Source organism: Scleropages formosus, chromosome 16 (genome assembly GCF_900964775.1).
Source record: "Scleropages formosus chromosome 16, fSclFor1.1, whole genome shotgun sequence".
Lineage (NCBI taxonomy): Eukaryota > Metazoa > Chordata > Actinopteri > Osteoglossiformes > Osteoglossidae > Scleropages > Scleropages formosus.
In genome coordinates, this window is record NC_041821.1 from 1432531 (window position 1) to 1454372 (window position 21842).

At 45.2% G+C, this 21842-nt stretch overlaps 1 protein-coding gene across 1 annotated transcript in view; it reads right to left on the reverse strand.

The window, feature by feature from the left end:
* LOC108934720 (mucin-2-like) overlaps positions 1–21467 on the reverse strand; it is a 35198-nt gene extending 13731 nt beyond the window's left edge. Inside the window, exons 1-5 of the mRNA XM_029259277.1 lie at positions 21393–21467; positions 21183–21275; positions 15328–15446; positions 1973–2136; positions 1814–1933 (exon numbers count right to left, since the gene is read on the reverse strand). Of these exons, the coding sequence (XP_029115110.1) occupies positions 1814–1933; positions 1973–2136; positions 15328–15446; positions 21183–21275; positions 21393–21467 (571 nt within the window). The remainder of the gene's footprint in view (positions 1–1813; positions 1934–1972; positions 2137–15327; positions 15447–21182; positions 21276–21392) is intronic.
* Positions 21468–21842: the final 375 nt, after the last annotated feature.

Below are 21842 nucleotides of genomic sequence, written 5' to 3' on the forward strand. Positions count from 1 at the left end.
TTGTGGAAGTTGCCTCGGTAGTAGTAGTGGGAAGAGCAGTTGTTGTTGTCGATGCAACTGTTGTAGTAGTTGGAGAGGCAGTCGTTGTTGTGGAAGTTGCCTCGGTAGTAGTAGTGGGAAGAGCAGTTGTTGTGGTTGATGCTTCGGTTGAAGTAGTGGGAGGAGTGGTTGTGGTAGGTGCCTCAGTTGCTGTAGTGAGAGGAGTACTTGTTGTGGTTGATGCTTCAGTTGTGGTAGTTGGAGAGGGAGTCGTTGTGGGAGATGGTTGGGTTGTAGTAGTGGGAAGAGCAGTTGTTGTTGTCGATGCTACGGTTGTAGTAGTTGGAGAGGCAGTCGCTGTTGTGGAAGTTGCCTCGGTTGTAGTAGTGGGAAGAGCAGTTGTTGTCGATGTTACGGTTGTAGTAGTTGGAGAGGCAGGAGTTGTGGTCGATGCTACGGTTGTAGTAGTGGGAAGAGCAGTTGTTGTTGTCGATGCTACCGTTGAAGTAGTCAGAGGAGTGGTTGTTGTGGGAGATGCTTGGGTTGTAGTAGTTGGAGAGGCAGTCGTTGTTGTGGAAGTTGCCTCGGTAGTAGAAGTGGGAAGAGCAGTTGTTGTGGTTGATGCTTCGGTTGAAGTAGTGGGAGGAGTGGTTCTGGTAAGTGCCTCAGTTGCTGTAGTGAGAGGAGTCGTTGTTGATACTACGGTTGTAGTAGTTGGAGGAGAAGTTGTTGTGGTAGATGCTACCGTTGAAGTAGTCAGAGGAGTGGTTGTTGTGGTAGATGCTTGGGTTGTAGTAGTTGGAGAGGCAGTCGTTGTGGGAGATGGTTGGGTCGTAGTAGTGGGAAGAGCAGTTGTTGTTGTCGATGCTACGGTTGTAGTAGTGGGAGGAGTGCTTGTTGTTGTAGATGCTTGGGTTGTAGGAGTTGGAGAGGCAGGAGTTGTGGGAGATGCTTGGGTTGTAGTAGTGGGAAGAGCAGTTGTTGTGGTTGATGCTTCGGTTGAAGTAGTGGGAGGAGTGGTTGTTGTGGTAGGTGCTTCAGTTGTTGTAGTGAGAGGAGTAGTTGTCGATGCAACAGTTGTAGTAGTTGGAGGAGAAATTGTTGTGTTAGATCCTTGGGTTGTAGGAGTTGGAGAGGCTGTAGTAGTTGTGGGAGATGGTTGGGTTGTAGTTGTGGGAAGAGCAGTTGTTGTGGTTGATGCTTCGGTTGAAGTAGTGGGAGGAGTGGTTGTTGTGGTAGGTGCTTCAGTTGTTGTAGTGAGAGGAGTAGTTGTTGATACTACGGTTGTAGTAGTTGGAGGAGAAGTTGTTGTGGAAGATGCTTGAGTTGTAGGAGTTGGAGAGGCTGTAGTAGTTGTGGGAGATGGTTGGGTTGTAGTAGTGGGAAGAGCAGTTGTTGTTGTCGATGCTACGGTTGTAGTAGTTGGAGAGGCAGTCGTTGTTGTGGAAGTTGCCTCGGTAGTAGTAGTGGGAAGAGCAGTTGTTGTGGTTGATGCTTCGGTTGAAGTAGTGGGAGGAGTGGTTGTGGTAGGTGCCTCAGTTGCTGTAGTGAGAGGAGTCGTTGTTGTGGTTGATGCTTCGGTTGTGGTAGTTGGAGAGGGAGTCGTTGTGGGAGATGGTTGGGTTGTAGTAGTTGGAAGAGCAGTTGTTCTGGAAGTTGCTTCGGTTGTGGGAGTTGGAGAGGCTGTAGTAGTTGTGGGAGATGGTTGGGTTGTAGTAGTGGGAAGAGCAGTTTTTGTTGTCGATGCTACGGTTGTAGTAGTTGGAGAGGCAGTCGCTGTTGTGGAAGTTGCCTCGGTTGTAGTAGTGGGAAGAGCAGTTGTTGTCGATGTTACGGTTGTAGTAGTTGGAGAGGCAGGAGTTGTGGTCGATGCTACGGTTGTAGTAGTGGGAAGAGCAGTTGTTGTTGTCGATGCTTCCGTTGAAGTTGTGGGAGGAGTGGTTGTGGTAGGTGCCTCAGTTGATGTAGTGAGAGGAGTAGTTGTCGATGCTACGGTTGTAGTAGTTGGAGGAGAAGTTGTTGTGGTAGATGCTTGGGTTGTAGTAGTTGGAGAGGCAGTCGTTGGGGGAGATGCTTGGGTTGTAGTAGTGGGAAGAGCAGTTGTTGTTGTCGATGCAATGGTTGAAGTAGTGGGAGGAGTGGTTGTTGTGGTAGGTGCTTCAGTTGTTGTAGTGAGAGGAGTAGTTGTTGATACTACGGTTGTAGTAGTTGGAGGAGAAGTTGTTGTGGAAGATGCTTGGGTTGTAGTAGTTGGAGAGGCAGTCGTTGTTGTGGAAGTTGCCTCGGTAGTAGTAGTGGGAAGAGCAGTTGTTGTTGTCGATGCAACTGTTGTAGTAGTTGGAGAGGCAGTCGTTGTTGTGGAAGTTGCCTCGGTAGTAGTAGTGGGAAGAGCAGTTGTTGTGGTTGATGCTTCGGTTGAAGTAGTGGGAGGAGTGGTTGTGGTAGGTGCCTCAGTTGCTGTAGTGAGAGGAGTACTTGTTGTGGTTGATGCTTCAGTTGTGGTAGTTGGAGAGGGAGTCGTTGTGGGAGATGGTTGGGTTGTAGTAGTGGGAAGAGCAGTTGTTGTTGTCGATGCTACGGTTGTAGTAGTTGGAGAGGCAGTCGCTGTTGTGGAAGTTGCCTCGGTTGTAGTAGTGGGAAGAGCAGTTGTTGTCGATGTTACGGTTGTAGTAGTTGGAGAGGCAGGAGTTGTGGTCGATGCTACGGTTGTAGTAGTGGGAAGAGCAGTTGTTGTTGTCGATGCTACCGTTGAAGTAGTCAGAGGAGTGGTTGTTGTGGGAGATGCTTGGGTTGTAGTAGTTGGAGAGGCAGTCGTTGTGGGAGATGGTTGGGTTGTAGTAGTTGGAAGAGCAGTTGTTGCAGTTGATGCTTCCGTTGAAGTAGTGGGAGGAGTGGTTGTGGTAGGTGCCTCAGTTCTTGTAGTGAGAGGAGTAGTTGTCGATGCAACAGTTGTAGTAGTTGGAGGAGAAATTGTTGTGGTAGATGCTTGGGTTGTAGTAGTTGGAGAGGCAGTCGTTGTTGTGGAAGTTGCCTCGGTAGTAGTAGTGGGAAGAGCAGTTGTTGTGGTTGATGCTTCGGTTGAAGTAGTGGGAGGAGTGGTTGTGGAAGTTGCCTCAGTTGCTGTAGTGAGAGGAGTCGTTGTTGATACTATGGTTGTAGTAGTTGGAGGAGAAGTTGTTGTGGAAGATGCTTGGGTTGTAGGAGTTGGAGAGGCTGTAGTAGTTGTGGGAGATGGTTGGGTTGTAGTAGTGGGAAGAGCAGTTGTTGTTGTCGATGCTACGGTTGTGGTAGTTGGAGAGGCAGTCATTGTTGTGGAAGTTGCCTCGGTAGTAGTAGTGGGAAGAGCAATTGTTGCAGTTGATGCTTCGGTTGAAGTAGTGGGAGGAGTGGTTGTGGTAGGTGCCTCAGTTGCTGTAGTGAGAGGAGTAGTTGTTGTGGTTGATGCTTCGGCTGTGGTATTTGGAGAGGGAGTCGTTCTGGCTGCTGCTTCGGTTGTAGTTGTTGCAGGCATAGTTGTGGTAGTTAGGGTAAAAAATAGTGAATTTTTCAGATTTTAGTTACAAGTTTTGAAGTTTAAATTTTTTTTCTCTGTGTTCTTCATTAATTAATGTGCATTTTAAGATGTACTCATCGTTTTGGACTCAGAGAACCAGAGGAGAGTATTTGTTTTCACTACTCTCAGGGTGGCACTGCTACATTGTTATATTTTCTACCAACTCATTCTTCTTATGAGTCGTGATCTTACCTGTTAAGAAAACGAGTGCAATTGTCCACATCATCCCCATACTTGCGGGATCTGCTGAAGCCTGCAAGGTAGACACTCTGCCTTTAATATTTATAAAAAACAGAATGAACAACTGTATGATGGTATTCCCGAAGTGTCCTTGTTTTAATGTGACTGTGATATTTTACAATATCACTTTATTATTAAATTGTTCCAGTTCATGGGGTTTGGTTGTTTCTCTGATACAGTTTCAAACCTATCTATTTCTGCACTGTACACCTGCTGTGTCCAGTGAAGGAATGTTTTAAAGAAAAATCCAAATCAATTATTAATGACAGAAATGTTTAAAGCCTAAAATCTTTATTGTCTTTGCTAACAAAACATGTTTCTAATTTTCAGAATAATACATGTCAAAACACACACACACACACACACACACATTTTCAGAACCGCTTGTCCCTTACGGGGTCACGGGGAACCGGAGCCTACCCGGCAACACAGGGCGTAAGGCCGGAGGGGGAAGGGGACACACCCAGGACGGGACGCCAGTCCGCCGCAAGGCACCCCAAGCGGGACTTGAACCCCAGACCCACCGAAGAGCAGGACTGCGGTCCAACCCACTGCGCCACCGCACCCCCCACATGTCAAAACAGTCATGATAAAAATACTTGGTATAAAACATGTTGAAATGTACACTGGATTTTCTCATCACATTAAAATCACTCAGTCAAAACCCCAAACCCAGTAGGATCAAGAACTGTACACCTTAACATCTCAAGTCAAGCAAATATTATTTTTTCATATTATATTTAATTATACTGTATCATACGGGGGGGTGCGGTGGCGCAGCGGGTTGGGCCAGGTCCTGCTCTTTGGTGGGTTTGGGGTTCGAGTCCCGCTCGGGGTGCCTTGTGATGGACTGGCATCCCGTTCTGGGTGTGTCCCCTCCCCCTCCAGCCTTACGCCCAGGGTTGCCGGGTTAGGCTCCGGTTCCCCGCGACCCCGTATGGGACAAGCGGTTCAGAAAGTGTGTGTGTGTGTGTGTGTGTGTGTATATTATACAGTATTTTTTAATAAGTCTCACTCTGTCACAATGCAGTGAAATAGACACACACGCACAGAGGGCGAGAGAGAGAGAGAGAGAGAGAGAGAGAGAGAGAAAGTACAGTTTGGAAAGACCCGTCTACATGAAACCCACACAAGCACAGGGAGAACATACAAACTCCACTCAGACTGAGCTGGATTCAAACCCGCAGCAAAGAATACAGCATTCCCCTCTGTCCTGATTTGGCTTTTATAACGAAGAAAAAGGTGCTGTTTCCAACCAAACGTTTTATTTTCTAAAATTATAATGTATTGTATATGATATACACTGGGGACAGCTGGTAGAGTAGTTAGACCAACTGCCTTTGGACCCAAATGTCACAGGCTTGAGCCTCATCTCTGGCTGTAGTACCCTTGAGCAAGGTATTTACCCTGAATTGCTCCAGTAAAATTACCCAGCTGTATAAATGGATGAATAATTGTAACCTTAACATTGTAAGCTGCTTTGGAGAAAAGCATCAGCTAAATGAATAAATGTAAATCTAAATGCAGTATATAACATGCGGACGTATGATTTCCACCATGAGCTACAACGAGAAGAAATAGTCTTTTTGTGAAAATTGCTTCAAACATTAAAACAAAAGCAAAATATAGTATAACTGGAATAAACATTATATAGGAAGCTGTAAGTGAACCGAAGCTAAATTCAGATTTATCCCTGTTTTTCCACAGATGTTTCTTACCTTCTTTGTGAAATGATTAATCCTGAAGTGTCCCTAAGTGATACTTTTAGATATATAAATGCTGTAAAAACTTTGTAGCTGCTAATTCCACTAATTTTCTTTAATAAATCAAATAGAGGTATCAATTAAAATATCTATATGTGCGGCGCACCTGATCTCCAGATAGCTTGTTTCCTCTTTGGTTTCTCTTCATGCATGCCTATTTAACGAAGAAGGCGGCCGTTCTTCGCATTCCTCAGCCTCCCTCTATTTACCCCAGACCTGCTATACTTCATACCCTCAGTGGTGACATTTTCATTGGGCTGCTCTTTGACAGAGAATTTTTTTTTGTTTCTGCCATACTAGGCAACCAAAGGGACTGGTTTCAACGAAGTGATTTATCAACATTCCTCAGTCCAGTATTAAAAAATGCCATAATATTTTTGGAATGAATTAGAGTTCAGGGCTGCCTTTCCCTCCATATGTTGTTAAGTGCTGTCTAGTTGATTTCCAATATTCTTGACCACATACATAGCATCTTCAGAATGTTCTGTCCCACACTTGTGTCCTTAGTGTTGAAAGGACTGTGTCCATTGATACTGTGATTGAGTCCATCCAATCGCTATGTTTCCTTTTCTTTTCCTTCAACTTTTCCACCATCACCATCATTTCTCAAGAATCCAGTCTTCTCAAGATATGTTCAAAGTAGTCTTATCTGTGCTTCCAGTAAGAGTTCTGGTTTGATTTGACCCAACATCCATCTGTTTTTTATGTGACCATCTACCAAGTATTAAAGTCACCTTCAGCACCGGAGTTCAAAGTGTCCATGTTTCTCCTGTCCTGCTTGTTCAATTTCCATCTTTTTTAAAAGAGACCCCTCTTGATTGCTGGGAAGGACTTAATCAACCTCTAGGATTTGCTTCTTTTCTGAGCACTTTGATGTGTGAGTTTTCAAAGCAACATGTGTAAACCATCAGAGTTCCGAAAAGGCCAAATGGTCAGTACCCAAATTGCAGTTACATCAGTCATTAAAATGGCAGAGTTATCTAATGTGTCACAGGGAACAGTCTCAAAAACAATGGCAGCATATGGTAAACATGGTAACCTGCATCGGCAAAGAGGAATAAGGGTCACAAGTGGAAGCACATAAACAGGGATAGATGGCGATAGTTACTAAATACCCCAAAAGTTCAGCCTCAAAAATTACTTTGGTATTACATGAGCACTTCTGTGACCGAGTTAACAAGGACTGCAGCAATTTTTGGCAGGGCTGATTTTCAGAAACCGCTTGTGTCCAAGGCCAATGCGCTAAGACTCATAACCTGGTAAAAGAGCACAAACCCGAGACCCCTGAGTACTGAGAACAAGTAATATAGTCCGATGTGATATTCTCTAACATAGAAATGTCACCTCAGTGTGCCACTAAAAACAGTTGTATATATGAGTAAATTATTTATACCTCAACACTGTAAGTTTCTCTGAAGAAAAGCGATGAGTAAATGAATTGTTATTTTTCCTTTAGATATGGATACTTACAGATCACAAAGAAAACAGAGTTTAAATTTATAGGTGTTATTTTTAATGTGGTTATTTATAGCACGACAAATATGTGTTCTCAGAACACAAAATTATTAACAACTGATGAACTTCATTTCAAGACTGAAATTTAAGGGAAAAAACATTATATGCTACTGATCATACTATTTATTGCAATACATACTATACATACAGTTTGTTTATATGAAATGTTACCTACAAAACTGAAATCTTTCAAAAATAGAGCAGCAATGTGTTTACATAATGACAGATCTTTTTTTGTATTAAAAGTTTATTATTCAGAAAGTTTTCTTTTTTTTTTTCCCCAAGGTTGTAATTTATGCCTAGGCTCATCTAGTTATAAAAATGTATATATTCCAGTTAATATTTATTTTGATATGAATTACTTTATTTGATTTGTATGTTTTTTGTATGAGTTATTTCTGATATTATTATTATTTCTGACTTTCTGATATTGATGTATTACTTCCTGCTGCTGGCGTCACACATCTGCTTCGTCATATCTGCACAAACAAGGCCCAGGAATTTCCAGACTGAAAAAAAATGTAGGAATGAAAACAGACTGGAATCTGTGTCTTCCGTGTTAACAAATGAGCACAAATAATACGTCGCTCAGGTTATTTTGGAGCTGAAATTGAAGTAAGATTTTTGAGTTTATTGGGCAAATGTATCAAAATACCGATAAATACAATAACATAAGGGTGATCTCTCCATCAGTACATCACTCATCCATACACCAGTAAAATACACTATTTCTGTCTCTCACATACACTGTGGGTGGCTTGGAGTCCTCAGTCCCCCTGAATAGCATGTCTTTGGACTGCGGGAGGAAACAGGAAATGGAGAACATACAAATTCCATACAGACTGAGCAAGGACTGAACCCTTATCCTCTTCCACAGTGCTGTACTCTTTTTTGTTTTTGTAAAGAAAATAAATTGTGGGGAATATCTAACTTGCAACACTGTTATATTGTTTGTATCCCCTAATAAATATAGGTTATGAAAAAAGAAATAAGTATTGGTGAAAGTGCACTTGTGGGATCAGTCAGTGTAAGGTAAAGCTCCCTAGCAGAAAGAGTGGTACAAGGTGACTTATCACATAACGGCTCCTTCTCTGTGGGTCAGTAAGGGCACTGTGTAATCCAGGTAAAAAGGGTGTTTTTTTGGACACGAACACTCTGCCATTTGACTTACTGCAGTAACGTTTAAGACACATAATGAATATAAATGTTCCCTTCCACTATCATGCTGTCTGACCAACTTGGTACACATCTGTCTGGCACTTTCCCAGCTAACTTTGAGGTTTTCTCCAGCACTGTTCTGATGCACCTGAGAGGAGAGGCCTCAAAGGTATGACACCCCACCCTTAGAAGAAAAATGTGAGACACACACGCACAGGCTTTCAGGAATGCTGGCATATGACTGTGACGTACAGCTGTCTGTTTAAAACTGGCAGGACTCAGGGATCCAGTTCTGACGTATTTTTGAGGCTGTTCTCTGTGATCTTTGTCTTTCAAAGAACTAGGTTTCTGGGGGTTCCTGCTCCAGTGGACTTGAAGAACGTACACAGTCTGCATTTCCAATAAGATATCAAATGCATGAATTGAGTAAAACAATATTTCTGCTTATGAAGGGAGTTCAGCAAAAAAAGGATCAATTCGTAAAAATAAATAAAATATACAGTACTGCAACAGTGATGATAAAGAGATAAATATATATGGGCTTAATAACCGAAAGAATAAGATTGCGGATACAAGTGGTTGAAATGAGTTTTCTCCACAGGGTGCTAGGACTCATTTTCCATGACAGGGTGAAGAATTTGGACATCCTGGAGGAACTCAGTGTAGATCCGCTACTCCTCAACATTGAGAGGAGCCAATTGAGGTGGTTCGGGCATCTGGTACGGATGCCCCCGTGCGCCTCCCTTTGGAGGTATACTAGGCACGGCCAACTGGGACGAGGCCCATGTTAAAAAAAACTTCAGTATACTGTTCCACCTTACAGAAAGATGTATTTATATATTGTAAATCTTTTCAGTACCAATAAAATAAGATGTTTTGACTAATACAGAAAAAAGAAAAGAAAACAGTCTGCTAAATCATTATATATTTATCAACTGTGCTGCTCTATTTTAAACAGGGCCAGTCTCGTAAAAGTTGCTTGATGCCACTTAAATGGATCTTAATGCAGAAACACATCATCCATCCATCCATCCATCTTCCTCCGCTTATCCGGGTCGTGGGGGCAGTAGTCCAAGCAGAGCCCCCCAGACTTCCCTCTCCACACACACCTCCTCCAGCTCCTCTGGGTGAACCCCAAGGCGTTCCCAGGCCAGCTGGGAGACGTAGTCTGTTCAACGTGCCCTGGGCCTGCCCCGAGGCCTCCTCCTAGTGGGACATGCCCGGAACACCTCACCAGGGAGGCGTCCAGGAGGCATCCGGAACAGGTGCCCGAGCCACCTCAACTGGCTCCTCTTGATGCAGAGGAGCAGCGGCTCTACTCCGAGCTCCTCCCGGGTGACTGAGCTCCTCACCCTATCCCTAAGGGTGCGCCCACCCACTCCGCGGAGGAAACTCATTTCTGCCGCTTGTATCCACAATCTCATTCTTTCGGTCATGATCCAAAGTTCATGACCATAGGTGAGAGTAGGAACGTAGATCGACCGGTAAATTGAGAGCTTTGCCTTACGACTCAGCTCCTTCTTCACCACAACAGAGCGGTACAATGACCACATTACTGCGGACGCCGCACCGATCCGTCCGTCAACCTGCCGCTCCATTTTTCCCTCACTCGTGAACAAGACCCCGAGATACTTAAACTCCTCCACTAGAGGAAGCAACTCCCCCCTAACCTGGAGGGGGCAATCCACCTTTTTCCGACTGAGAACCATGGCCTCGGATTTGGAGGTGCTGATTCTCATCCCTGCCACTTCGCACTCGGCTGCAAACCTCCCCAGTGCACGCTGTAAGTTTTGATTTGATGAAGCCAACAGGACCACATTGTCCGCAAAAAGCAGAGACGAGATCCTGCGGCCACCAAAACAGACACCCTCCATTCCCTGGCTGCACCTAGAAATTCTGCCCAAGAAGATAATGAACAGAATCGGTGACAAAGGGCAGCCCTGGTGGAGTCCAACATGCACCGGAACAGGTCTGACTTACTGCCGGCAATGCGAACCAAGCTCCTGTTCCGGTCATACAGGGAAGGAACAGCCCGTAGCAGCAAGCCCTAAACCCCATAATCCCAAAGTACCTCCCACAGGATGTCACGAGGAACACGGTCGAATGCCTTCTCCAGGTCCACAAAACACATATGGACTGGTTGGGCAAACTCCCATGAACCCTCCAACACCCTAATGAGGGTATAGAGCCGGTCCGGTGTTCCACGGCCAGGGCGAAAACCGCATTGCTCCTCCTGAATCCGAGGTTTGACTATCGGTCGGATTCTCCCCTCCAGTACCCCGGCATAGACTTTCCCAGGGAGGCTAAGGAGTGTGATCCCCCTGTAGTTGGAACACAAGCTTCAGTCCACCTTCTTAAAAAGAGGGACCACCACCCCGGTCTGCCAGTCCAGAGGCACCGTTCCTGAGCTCCACGCAATGCTGCAGAGGCATGCCAGCCAAGACAGCCCTACAACATCCAGAGACTTGAGAAACTCAAGGCGGATCTCATCCACCTCCGGAGCCTTGCCACCGAGGAGTTTTTTGACTACCTCAGAAACTTCAGCCAGGGTAATGGACGAGTCCCCCTCCGAGTCCCCAGCCTCAGCTTCCTCTACGGAAGGCGTGTCGGAAGGATTGAGGAGATCCTCAAAGTACTCCTTCCACCGCCTGAGGACGTCCTCAGTTGAGATCAGCAGCACACCACTTCCACTGTAAACAGTGTTAGTGTAACACCGCTTCCCCTTTTGAGTCGCCGGACGGTTTGCCAGAATCTCTTTGAGGCCGACCGAAAGTCTTCCTCCATGGCCTCACCGAACTCCTCCCAGGCCCGAGTTTTTGCCGCGGCGAGTGCCAGAGCCGCGCTCCGTCTGGCCCGCCGGTACCCGTTAGCTGCTTCAGGAGTCCCATGAGCCAGCCAGGCCTGATAGAACTCCTTCTTCAGCTTGATGGCATCCCTTACATCCGGTGTCCACCACCGTGTTTGGGGATTGCCGCCACAACAGGCGCCGGAGACTTTATGGCCGCAGCTCCAAACCGCCGCCCCAACAATGGAGGTGTGGAACATAGTCCATTCAGACTCAATGTCCCCAGTCTCCCTCGGGACCTGGTTGAAGCTCTGTCGGAGGTGGAGAGTTGAAGACCTCTCTGGCAGGGGCCCTCCGCCAAACGTTCCCAACAGACCCTTACTATGCGTTTGGGCCTGCCAGGTCTGTCCAGCTTTTTCCCCCGCCGTCAAATGCAACTCACGACCAGGTGGTGATCAGTTGACAGCTCAGCCCCTCTCTTCATCCGAGTGTCCAAGACATATAGCCGAAGATCAGAAGAAACGACTACAAAGTCGATCATCGACCTCCGACCTAGGGTGTCCTGGTGCCAAGTGCACTGATGGACACCCTTATGCATGAACATGGTGTTTGTTATGGACAAACTGTGACTAGCACATAAATCCAATAACAACTCACCGCTCGGGGTCAGATCAGGGAGGCCGTTCCTCCCAATCACGCCCCTCCAGGTGTCACTGTCGCTGCCCACGTGTGCGTTAAAGTCCCCCAGTAGAACGACAGAGTCCCCAGTGGGAGCGCTTTCCAGCACGCCCCCCAGGGACTCTAAAAAGGCCGGGTACTCTGCACTGCCGCTAGGCGCATAAGCACAAACAACAACGAGAAACCGTTCCCTGACCCGAAGGCGCAGGGAGACGACCCTCTCATTCACCGGGGTAGACTCCAACAGATGGCGGCTGAACTGGGGTGCTATTAATAAGCCCACACCCGCCCGCCGCCTCTCACCCTGGGCAACGCCAGAATAGTGGAGAGTCCACCCCTGCTCGAGAAGAGTGGTTCCAGAACCCAAGCTGTGAGTAGAAGTGAGCCCAACTATATCTAGAGGGTATCTCTCAACCTCCTGCACTAGATCAGGCTCCTTCCCTGCCAGTGAGGTGACATTCCAAGTCCCAAAAGCCAGAGCTGACACCCGAGGTTTGCGTCGGCCGGGCACTCAGCCCCGACCACCGCCCAAATCACAATGCACCAGCCCATTACGGCTTCTCCGGCAGGTGGTAAGGCCACCGAAGAGCGGCTCCACGTCTTGGCTTCGGGCTGAGCCCGATCAGGCCCCGTGGAACACATCACGTAATGTGTTATAGAAGTCTTGACACTTTAAGTGGATATTATGAGTGAACAAATGCGCCAGTTAATGAACAATAATGAACAACTTGTGTGCCATAACTTTAATGCTTACAGTGATAAATCAAAAAGGTTCTCACTTCTGGCTCCATTGTAGTGGAATGACCCCCTCCAACTCAGAACTGCTGGATCTCTGTCCACATTTAAAAAGGGTGTTAAAACTCATCTCTTCCAGACTCACTTCACCTATGATCTTTTAAGATCATGTAAGGTGTAAATGTTCATGCATTAAAGCTTTAAGATCACCTTCGGATAAACTTTTACACAGGTACTCTTGTAATGTAATGTAAATGCTTTTATACAGTATATTACTAGGAAGCGCATCGCTTTGGAAAAAAGAGTTTGTTAAATGAATAAATGTAAATGTAAATGATAGAACAAAGGCTGGGGTGGGGTCTTCAGTTCAGTCAGTTCATATGCTCAAAATCCAAAGAAAGGTAAACCCCTACACATTTACATTTACATTTATTCATTTAGCAGACGCTTTTGTCCAAAGCAACGTACATCTCAGCAAAAGTACAATTTATGCATTACATTAAGAGAAGGAGACATAGCTGCAGACATGTGACTCAAGTAAACCTAGTTTGTTGCCTACCACTTGTTGCACCGAGGTTCATCGTTCGAGTAGGCGCATAAGACACAGGATAGACAAATCCCGATACCCACACCAATTTTTTTTTTTTTTTTTTTAATTAAATATTAGAAGATAGCAGCAGAAATGAGTTTCCTCCGCAGAGTGGCTGGGCGCACCCTTAGGGATAGGGTGAGGAGCTCAGTCACCCGGGAGGAGCTCGGAGTAGAGCCCCTGCTCCTCCGCATCGAGAGGAGCCAGTTGAGGTGGCTCGGGCATCTGTTCCGGATGCCTCCTGGACGCCTCCCTGGTGAGGTGTTCCGGGCATGTCCCACTGGGAGGAGGCCTCGGGACAGACCCAGGACACGTTGGCGAGACTATGTCTCCCGGCTGGCCTGGGAACGCCTTGGGGTTTCCCCAGAGGAACTGGAGGAGGTGTGCGGGGAGAGGGAAGTCTGGAGGACTCTGCTCGGACTGCTGCCCCGGCGACCCGGCCCCGGATAGCGGAGGAAGATGGATGGATGGATGGATGGATGGATGGATGGATGGATGGATATTAGAAGATACACAGATGAGCAGTACAATACCAGAGCAATGGCTGAATAAAGGTTGTATTCTGGGGATGCTTCTGGAGTTACAATGCGTGAACAGTTGCACCATAGACGATCTGAAGAGATCTTGGGCAAAGTGGATCTGGAAAAGGTGGGTTTTCAGAACCTTCCTGAAAACAGACAAAGTTTCCGCAGTTCTGAGTGACAGGGGAAGGTCATTCCCCCCACAACAGACCCAGAACCGAAAACCTCCAAGCTTTGCCTTTCGTGCGCGGGACCACCAAGCGAGCAGAAGTCGATAAGTGAAGGGGCCTGGCTGAGGTGTGGCAGTTGACTAAGTCTTGTAAATTGCTGGGAGCAGTTCTTTTGATGCATTTGTACACAGTAACCAGGGTTTTGAATTTGATTCGGGCAGCTATAGGAAGCCAGTGCAGAGAGATGTGTAGAGGAGACACATGGGAGCACTTTGGCAAATCAAACACAACTCGTGCAGCAGCATTCTGTAGAAGCAGCAGAGGTTTGATGGCATTAGCAGGAAGGCCACACAGGAGAAAATTGAAGTAGTCCAGACGGGAAGTCACCACGGCCTGGACAAGTAGTTGGGCAGAGTCAGTAGTGAGGTAGGGACGGATCCTACGAACATTATGCAGGATGTATCTGCAGGACAGGGTCGTGGCGTCGATATGTTGAGAGAATGATAGACTCACATCAACCGTTACTCCCAGACTCTTAGCAAAGAAGCTAGGCGAAATGAGTGAGTTGTCCAGTTTGATCGAGAGGTTGTGACACGGTCAGTCACATGAGCTTTACTCAGCCAGTCTATCTGATGGGATAGTTATCTAGGCTGAAACATTTAGGATATAAAAATGAGTATCAAGCAGTGGCTTCAATATTTTATATGTTAAATGTGATATATATTTTATGGTATCTTCATTGGAGCTACGTGAATGGTTTAACAGCTTAAGTGACATTCCATTACTGGTGATCGCTTTGTGACGCATGCAGTATTTAAGGCAACCAATTCAATGCATCTTCATCCTGAAGACATATCTGTTATATAACTAAGTAAAAATACTCTGACTCATTGTCATATTTTTATTAACTTTTAACATTTGTTGACATCCATCCCATAAACATATACATCATTCCTCATCTCCAACACCAAGGAAGAGAAACCATATATAAAGGTAAAATATTGAGAGTATGAATTTATTTTTAATAATTTTATAGATGTTGTGTTGTGACTAGCAGTGGTGATCAGTGGTACTCTTGTTACGATGTTCCTGATGTTCGGAATGGTCACAGATGAACAGTAAAACTGATGTGTTTCAGAAAATTTCAGTCCAGCATACATACATGTTCCTCTTTATTTTTAATACAAGACAGCTGGTAATTTAGTGCTTAAAGCTGTAGCCTTTGCACCCAAAAGTTGCAGGTTCAAGTCTCACCTCCAGCTCTAATACCCTTGAGCAATGCCCTTGCCCCAAATTACTCCAATAATATTACTGAAATGGGTAAATAAAAAGCGGTTTCAGACAATGTGTGTTTTAAAAAAAAAAACAAAAAGCTCAACATGTAAGCTACTTTGTAGGAGAGTGTCAGCTAAACGCAATATGATTTTTTTTATCAAAAGAAGAAATGGGTCCAAATTGAACTAAATATATATTACAAAGACAAACTTAAAATTGATTTTGGCTTTTGGATTCAACGTGATCTCTGGCCTGCAGTAATGCACAATGGGATCATTTTCTGGAAATCTTTTGATGGCTTCTTTCAAAGACCCTTTTGCATTATCAGTGTTGGGAACCACTGGTGTGAGAGGGTGAGAATCAAACCTGAGAGATGTGGCCAGCTGGTGAGAGGGGCAGCCGCTGGATCCGGAGAGGAGGAATATGAAGGAGAGCTCCCCAGTGGCTGCCTGTTCCAGCTCAAAGTTTTGGGGATCAGATGTTGACTGTGAAAAGAGGTTAAGTTGGACATTAAAGGCAGCTGGTCAGAGAATCTAGTGGATAGCAAAGAGGGGGCCATAAATACTGTGTGACAGTAAATATACGTGTTGTTTGGTCTATATCCCACTACTGGCTACCCCTACATTTACATTTAGTCATTTAGCAGACACTTTTCTCCAAAGCGGCGTACATCTCAGCAACAACACAATTTGTGCATTACACTAACAGAAAGCGACATAGCTGCAGACATGTGATTCTTAAGTAAATCTAGTTTGTTACTTTCCACTTGATGCACTGGTGTTCATCACTTGAGAAAGGTGCATAAAATGCAGGATAGATTAATCCTGATGAATCCTGTTTATTCTGCTCTCTTCATACATTAAATAATTATAATAAATAACTGCCGCATTTCAACTTTTCACAACTGTTCGCTTCTGCAGTCAAGCAGTCTAACATTCCCACACACCTGCTGGCTGCCTTCCCAAGCCACACCTCTTGCCCACACAAGCATGTGCCTGCAGGTGAACACAAACACACATACTCACACACCCAGCCTTGAGGCTTGCTCTGCCACAGAAATACCTGAGAGAACAGGCCTTAAGGAAATGACCAAACCCAGCTACTTGGTCCACAGCCCAAGCGTTTGAGAAGCAGGTTAGACAGAGAGACACACACAGACACACACACAGACACCGAGGCTGAGGAATGTTGACATTTGACTGTAACACAGAGACATCTACTTTTGTTTCGCAGATTTGGAAACAGGTGTGTCTTTTGGGTTCTAGTACATACCTAACCCTATGCACCAGTGTAACAATAAGGTGTTTGTCCTAAAACATACAAAGTTCTTGACCCACCCTTGCTTCTCGCAGCACTGGGTTTTACCCCAGTAGGACCCTGAGCAGCACCTTCTGGACTCCCAGTGCTCTTTTTTCACATTGGAAAGGAGCAAAGACCCTACATTATACAGCCTTTATTCATTTATCCAACACTTTTCTCCAAAGCACCTTCCAATGATTTACCCATTTAAACAGCTAGGTAATTTTACTGCAGTAATTCACGGTAAGTACCCTGCTCAAGAGTACCACAGCAATAGGAGGAGGATGTGAACCAGCAACTGTCGAAGGCAGTAACCCTCACCACAAGGCTACGAGCTCCTCTTCTAGCTGCCTTTACTTTAAGTATGTGAACAAGCTAACAGCACAACACAACAAACAATACACAACATGCTGGATGTTGTTTATAAATGCACAGCTCACCAGCCTGCTCTTAGGACACAGTTTACTGTAGTACTCAGTATGGTAGGGCTTTGGTCACATTTACTGCAATGTGAAGAAGTCATGGAGGAAAAAGATATCTAATGAAGACTGAACCTCTCCTGCTTCATTTTCACTACTGTGGTAATCAGTTGTTGTTTCTGTTATTACCTATAGTGGGCAGGAGTGTACGGTAGGTACAGGAAGGATACCTAGGCAGCAAGGAAGCAGATTTATCAGAGATACTAAAAAAGCACATGGTTGTGAGAACCCAGCGTGGACATTAAATGAGGCTACGTGCCAGTTAACAAAATCATTCTCAGTGTGTTTATTGAGTAAACACAACAACTACCTGCATATTTTCCCATCCTACACTTGTTTTTAACTGCATATTTTCCCTGTCTTCATTAATTCCAACTGCATTGTGGCATAAAGTTTTCATTGTTAGTTATTCGGCTGCCACTTTTTCCTACTTCCACGGTCGGTGTTCACTGTCAGGACTAGTACGATATATTGCACTGTACATTTTCACGGTAAAATCCATGCGAGGCACCCGGAATCGACCTTTACATTTATCAAAGTAGCACAGTGCATTCAAACTGTCACACTGAACTCAACAGACCTGGCATTGAATCCCAGTGCTGCCATAGGAACCCTGAGTCTCAGAAAGGTGCTGCCCCTAAGTTGAGTTAAATATAGTTAAAAATTATCATGCTGTGCAAATGGGAAAATCAATGTAAGTAGCTGAAGATTGTAGGTCACTTTGGAGAAAGATGTCAAATGAGTGCACTAAATGTAAAATTTTCACTGTATTCTACAGAGTGTCGGTGATGTGGTCAAAACTCACAATCCATGATATTTATAAATTCTAAATTAACACTAAAGTGTAAACATGAAATACTGTTGCAAATGAGGAGAAAATATCAGATTTATTCCATTAAGATCAGTTTACATGTCACGTCCCCCGCAGCCAGCACATCGGTGACACCTGCTGTTTCATAATGGAAACGGGTATAAAAAGGGACGCCGAACAGACCTCCATGCGGAACCCCGTTTTTTGCCACTCTTGTTTCTCTTCCGATTGTGTTACTGCGGACAATTCCGATATCGACCTTTGCCAGTGTGTTGCCCGACCACGTTCTTTGTCTCGTCCGCTGTACTCCTGTTGCTGGTCGCCCGACCTCTGCCTCTCCCACGAGTTTGCTTTGGATCACACATACACACACACATTTTCAGAACCGCATGTCCCTTACGGGGTCACGGGGAACCGGAGCCTACCCGGCAACACAGGGCGTAAGGCCAGAGGGGGAGGGGACACACCCAGGACGGGACGCCAGTCCGCCGCAAGGCACCCCAAGTGGGACTTGAACCGCAGACCCACCGCAGAGCAGGACTGCGGTCCAACCCACTGCGCCACCGCACCCCCTACGCTGCTTTGGATCACGTCAGCCTAATTTATTGAACTACGGTTCAGGAAACTCTGCACTTGAGTCCGTCCTCGTTGTAGCATAACCATGACATATTTTCTCATTTATTTGATGGTTTTCTCCAACTGTTCTCAAAATGAATTACACAATAAAATACGGGGTTTTTTGTGTCTGACTGCTTCTTTATTATTGTGCTATTAAATACGACCAAAGACCAGTTCCAAGTCACTCTTTTTCTCCCACCAGTTTCTTTAGTGATATTGTTCATTTTAATTAGTTGAATGAGGTGTACATATCCATACATATTCATTGTCAGTGTTTACACTAATCCTTACATGGTTCATCCATTTGGCATTTTGCGTTGTATGTTATTTCCACTCTCTTCAAAATTTTGTTTAATTTTATTTTAATTTGTGTGTAAATCTCATCGATTTGAAGAAACAAGGACTAGATCATCAACAAAAAGCAACATTTTGACGGTTTTAACATTTTTTTCTTACTACTCTTTGTTTGTGGTAAGTTATTTTATAGCCAAAATTTAATTTATATTATGTCCCTGATCCTTTACTGAGTGCTATGCGCCACTGTGTGGGAAGTGCTCTATAAATATTAATTGAATTTAATTGAATTGAACTGAATTTCTGATGCTTACACTTCTATCAAGTCAGCTTAGGGTGCTTTCCATAAGCATTGTAAATAAATATGCTCAGATCACATATTCTTGTTGTATTTAACCAGTAAATAAGGGCTGGGAGAGAAGTGCCATTTGGTTTTTTCTTCCTCAAAAAAATGTTTAAAATAACATTTATTCCCATACATGTATTCATTTAGCTGATGTTTATAATGTTTGTCTACTTACAATTATTTATCCATTCACACAGCTGGGTAATTTTAGTGGAGCAATTTAAGGTAAGTACCTTGTTCAAGGGTATGACAGCTGGAGGGGGAAACTGAACCAGTAACCTTTGCGTGCAAAGGCAGCAGTTGTCCCCAATATATCTGTTAATTTTGTATGTATTATCTGTTCCATGATTTTTCATACCATTTATAATTGCACTGTGTTCTATTTCTATGTTTTATTTAATTTTTATAATTATACCCAGTGGGTATGCAGTGGTGCAGCAGGTTTGGCCAGGTCCTGCTCTCTGCTGGGGCTGAGGTTTGAGTCCCGCCTGGGATGCCTTGCGACCCTGTGTTGCCGGGTTAGGCACCCGTTCGCCGCATCCCCGCTCAGGACAGGTGGTTTCAGGTGGTTTCAGCCAGTGTGTGTGTGTGTGTGTGTGTCTGTCTGTCTGTGTGTGTGTGCGCGCGCATGTGTGTAATTATACCCTCACCTATTTATTTTGTATGTGGGACAGTTTCTGCAAAAGGCTGAAATATCATTATAGTAAAAAAATGGTAAATAAAATTGCTACTGTACAGCTTAGTGAAGATAACGCCCATATGCACACACAGAGTGCCATTGTTTTTATTCTGTGTATTTGTCTGCCATCTATTGTCCTAAAGTAGGAACGCGGGTCATTTTCAACACAATCACTTGCAAAATTAAATGTACAATGAAAAATAAATAAATAAGCTGGGAAATTTTTGAAACTCTGAAATTTTTAACTTGAATGTTCATAACAGGGTGTATGTCCTCAAACTCCTGCCTACTCCTGTACCTGTCTACTTACATATTATTTATCAGTTTACACCTGAAACATTATATGAACATTTTATGAAATCACTGTCCAAACAATGTCTGTACTGAAGGAATAATTTTAAACGATTAAATTATTAAAATTGTAATTTATTCTGAATAGTAATTCTGCATATCTTACTTAAGCCAAATCAGTTTCTTACAATTAGTTACTACGGATAACTAGTAAGGAAGAGTGATTAACTAATGAGTAGGTAATGTTTGGAGTAACAATTAGATAATTATTACTTATGTAGTAGTTATTAATAACTATGAAATCCTGCAGTACTAACAATTAGATAATTATTACTTAATTAGTAGTTGTGGGGGTGCGGTGGCACGGCAAGTTTGGCTGGGTTCTGCTCTCTGGTGGGTCTGGGGTTTGAGTCCTGCTTGGGGTGCTTGCGACAGACTAGCGTCCTGTCCTGGGTGTATCTCCTCCCCCTCCAGCCTTGCTCTCTGTGTTGCTGGGTTAGGCTCCGGTTTGCCACGACCCTGCTCAGGACAAGCGGTTTCGGATAGTGTGTGTAATTAGTGGTTATTAATAACTCTTGTAGCATCTCCCAATGGAGCTACTAGAAACGGACTCAGGGTAAAAGGGACAGACTCTTTATTAACTGTATACATGTTTTTCCCAGTAGTCTTAACAAAGATAACTCAGACAGTACTTAGTCACACAAAACACTGGGGAGTTCCCCTAGGTCACTCCCATCCCCTACAGTGCACAACGGTTAGGGAACCACCCGTAAAAGTACCCAGAATTCCCCTGTAACAAAATACTTGTAAACAATAAAACAACCAATGATAACAGAACACCAAACTATGTACAGACGTGAACACTAATAACTATTTACACGGAGCTAATTCATGCCCCCTCAGTGCCGTTACATTGCCCCTCCTTCAGTAGTCATCTGTCCTGGTAACTGTCGACCTCACCAGCACAAAATCCCTACGCGGAGGTAGCCTGCACTCTCTCCTGGGTCTGAGCAGAGGCAGTGAGTCTGCTGGACCTGGCAGATTTGCAATGGGGGCTCCGGTGCAGGTTCCTTGAGACAGTAGGCGGCTAACCTGTTGTGATGTAGGACCACTGTCCGACACCCGGATCCTATCTGCACCCTCTAAACGACATCCAACAGTCAGTCCAGGATGACACAGGGACCCACCCAACTGTCCACGAGCTTGGGGCAAAGCCCACATTTCCGCCGGGGACTGTAGACCCACACTCAATCCCTGGGGCCAGGAGATGCCCACAACGCTGCATGTGGTATGTGTGCATCTGCCGCTCCCCTGCCTCCATCAGATGGCACTTGGCAAATGCATGCACGGACTCGAGGCACTGCCGCAATTGCTGAAGGTATTCCAAAACGGTTCTCCACTCACCTCGGGCTCCGGCGTGCTGCCGAAAGCTAAGTCCACTGGCGTTCTCACCTCGCACCTGAACATGAGCAGGGCAGGGGTGCAGCCAGTGGACTCCTGGACAGCAGAGCGACATGCCCACAGGACCAGGGGTAGGTGTCTGTCCCAGTCACACTGGTGTCAGGAGGTGAGAACGGAGAGCTGCGTGGTGAGCGTGCGGTTGAACCGCTCCACCAGACTGTCGCTCTGTGGGTGGAGAGGTGTGGTGTGCATCTTCCGCACCCCTAGCCGGTCGCGCACCTCTTTCATGACCTGCAACCCGAAGTTCCTTCCCTGGTCGCTGTGCAGCTCCTCCAGTGCCCCAAAAAAGCAGAATATCTCTTCCAGCAACCGCTCCGCCGTAGTAGCAGCACTCTGATCCGATACCTGCCTGTCGTCATCTCTGCATGGATGTCTGATAACCACCTCCAACTCAACCTCTCCAAAACAGAGATTCTTCACTTCACAGCTAGCCCATCTTCCTGTCACGATCTATCGATCAAACTGGACAACTCACTTATTTTGCCTACCTCCTCGGCTAAGGTTCTAGGAGTGACGATTGACTCGAGTCTGTCTTTCTCTCAGCACATCGAAGCCACAGCCCGATCCTGCAGATACATCCTGCATAATATTCGCAGGATCTGT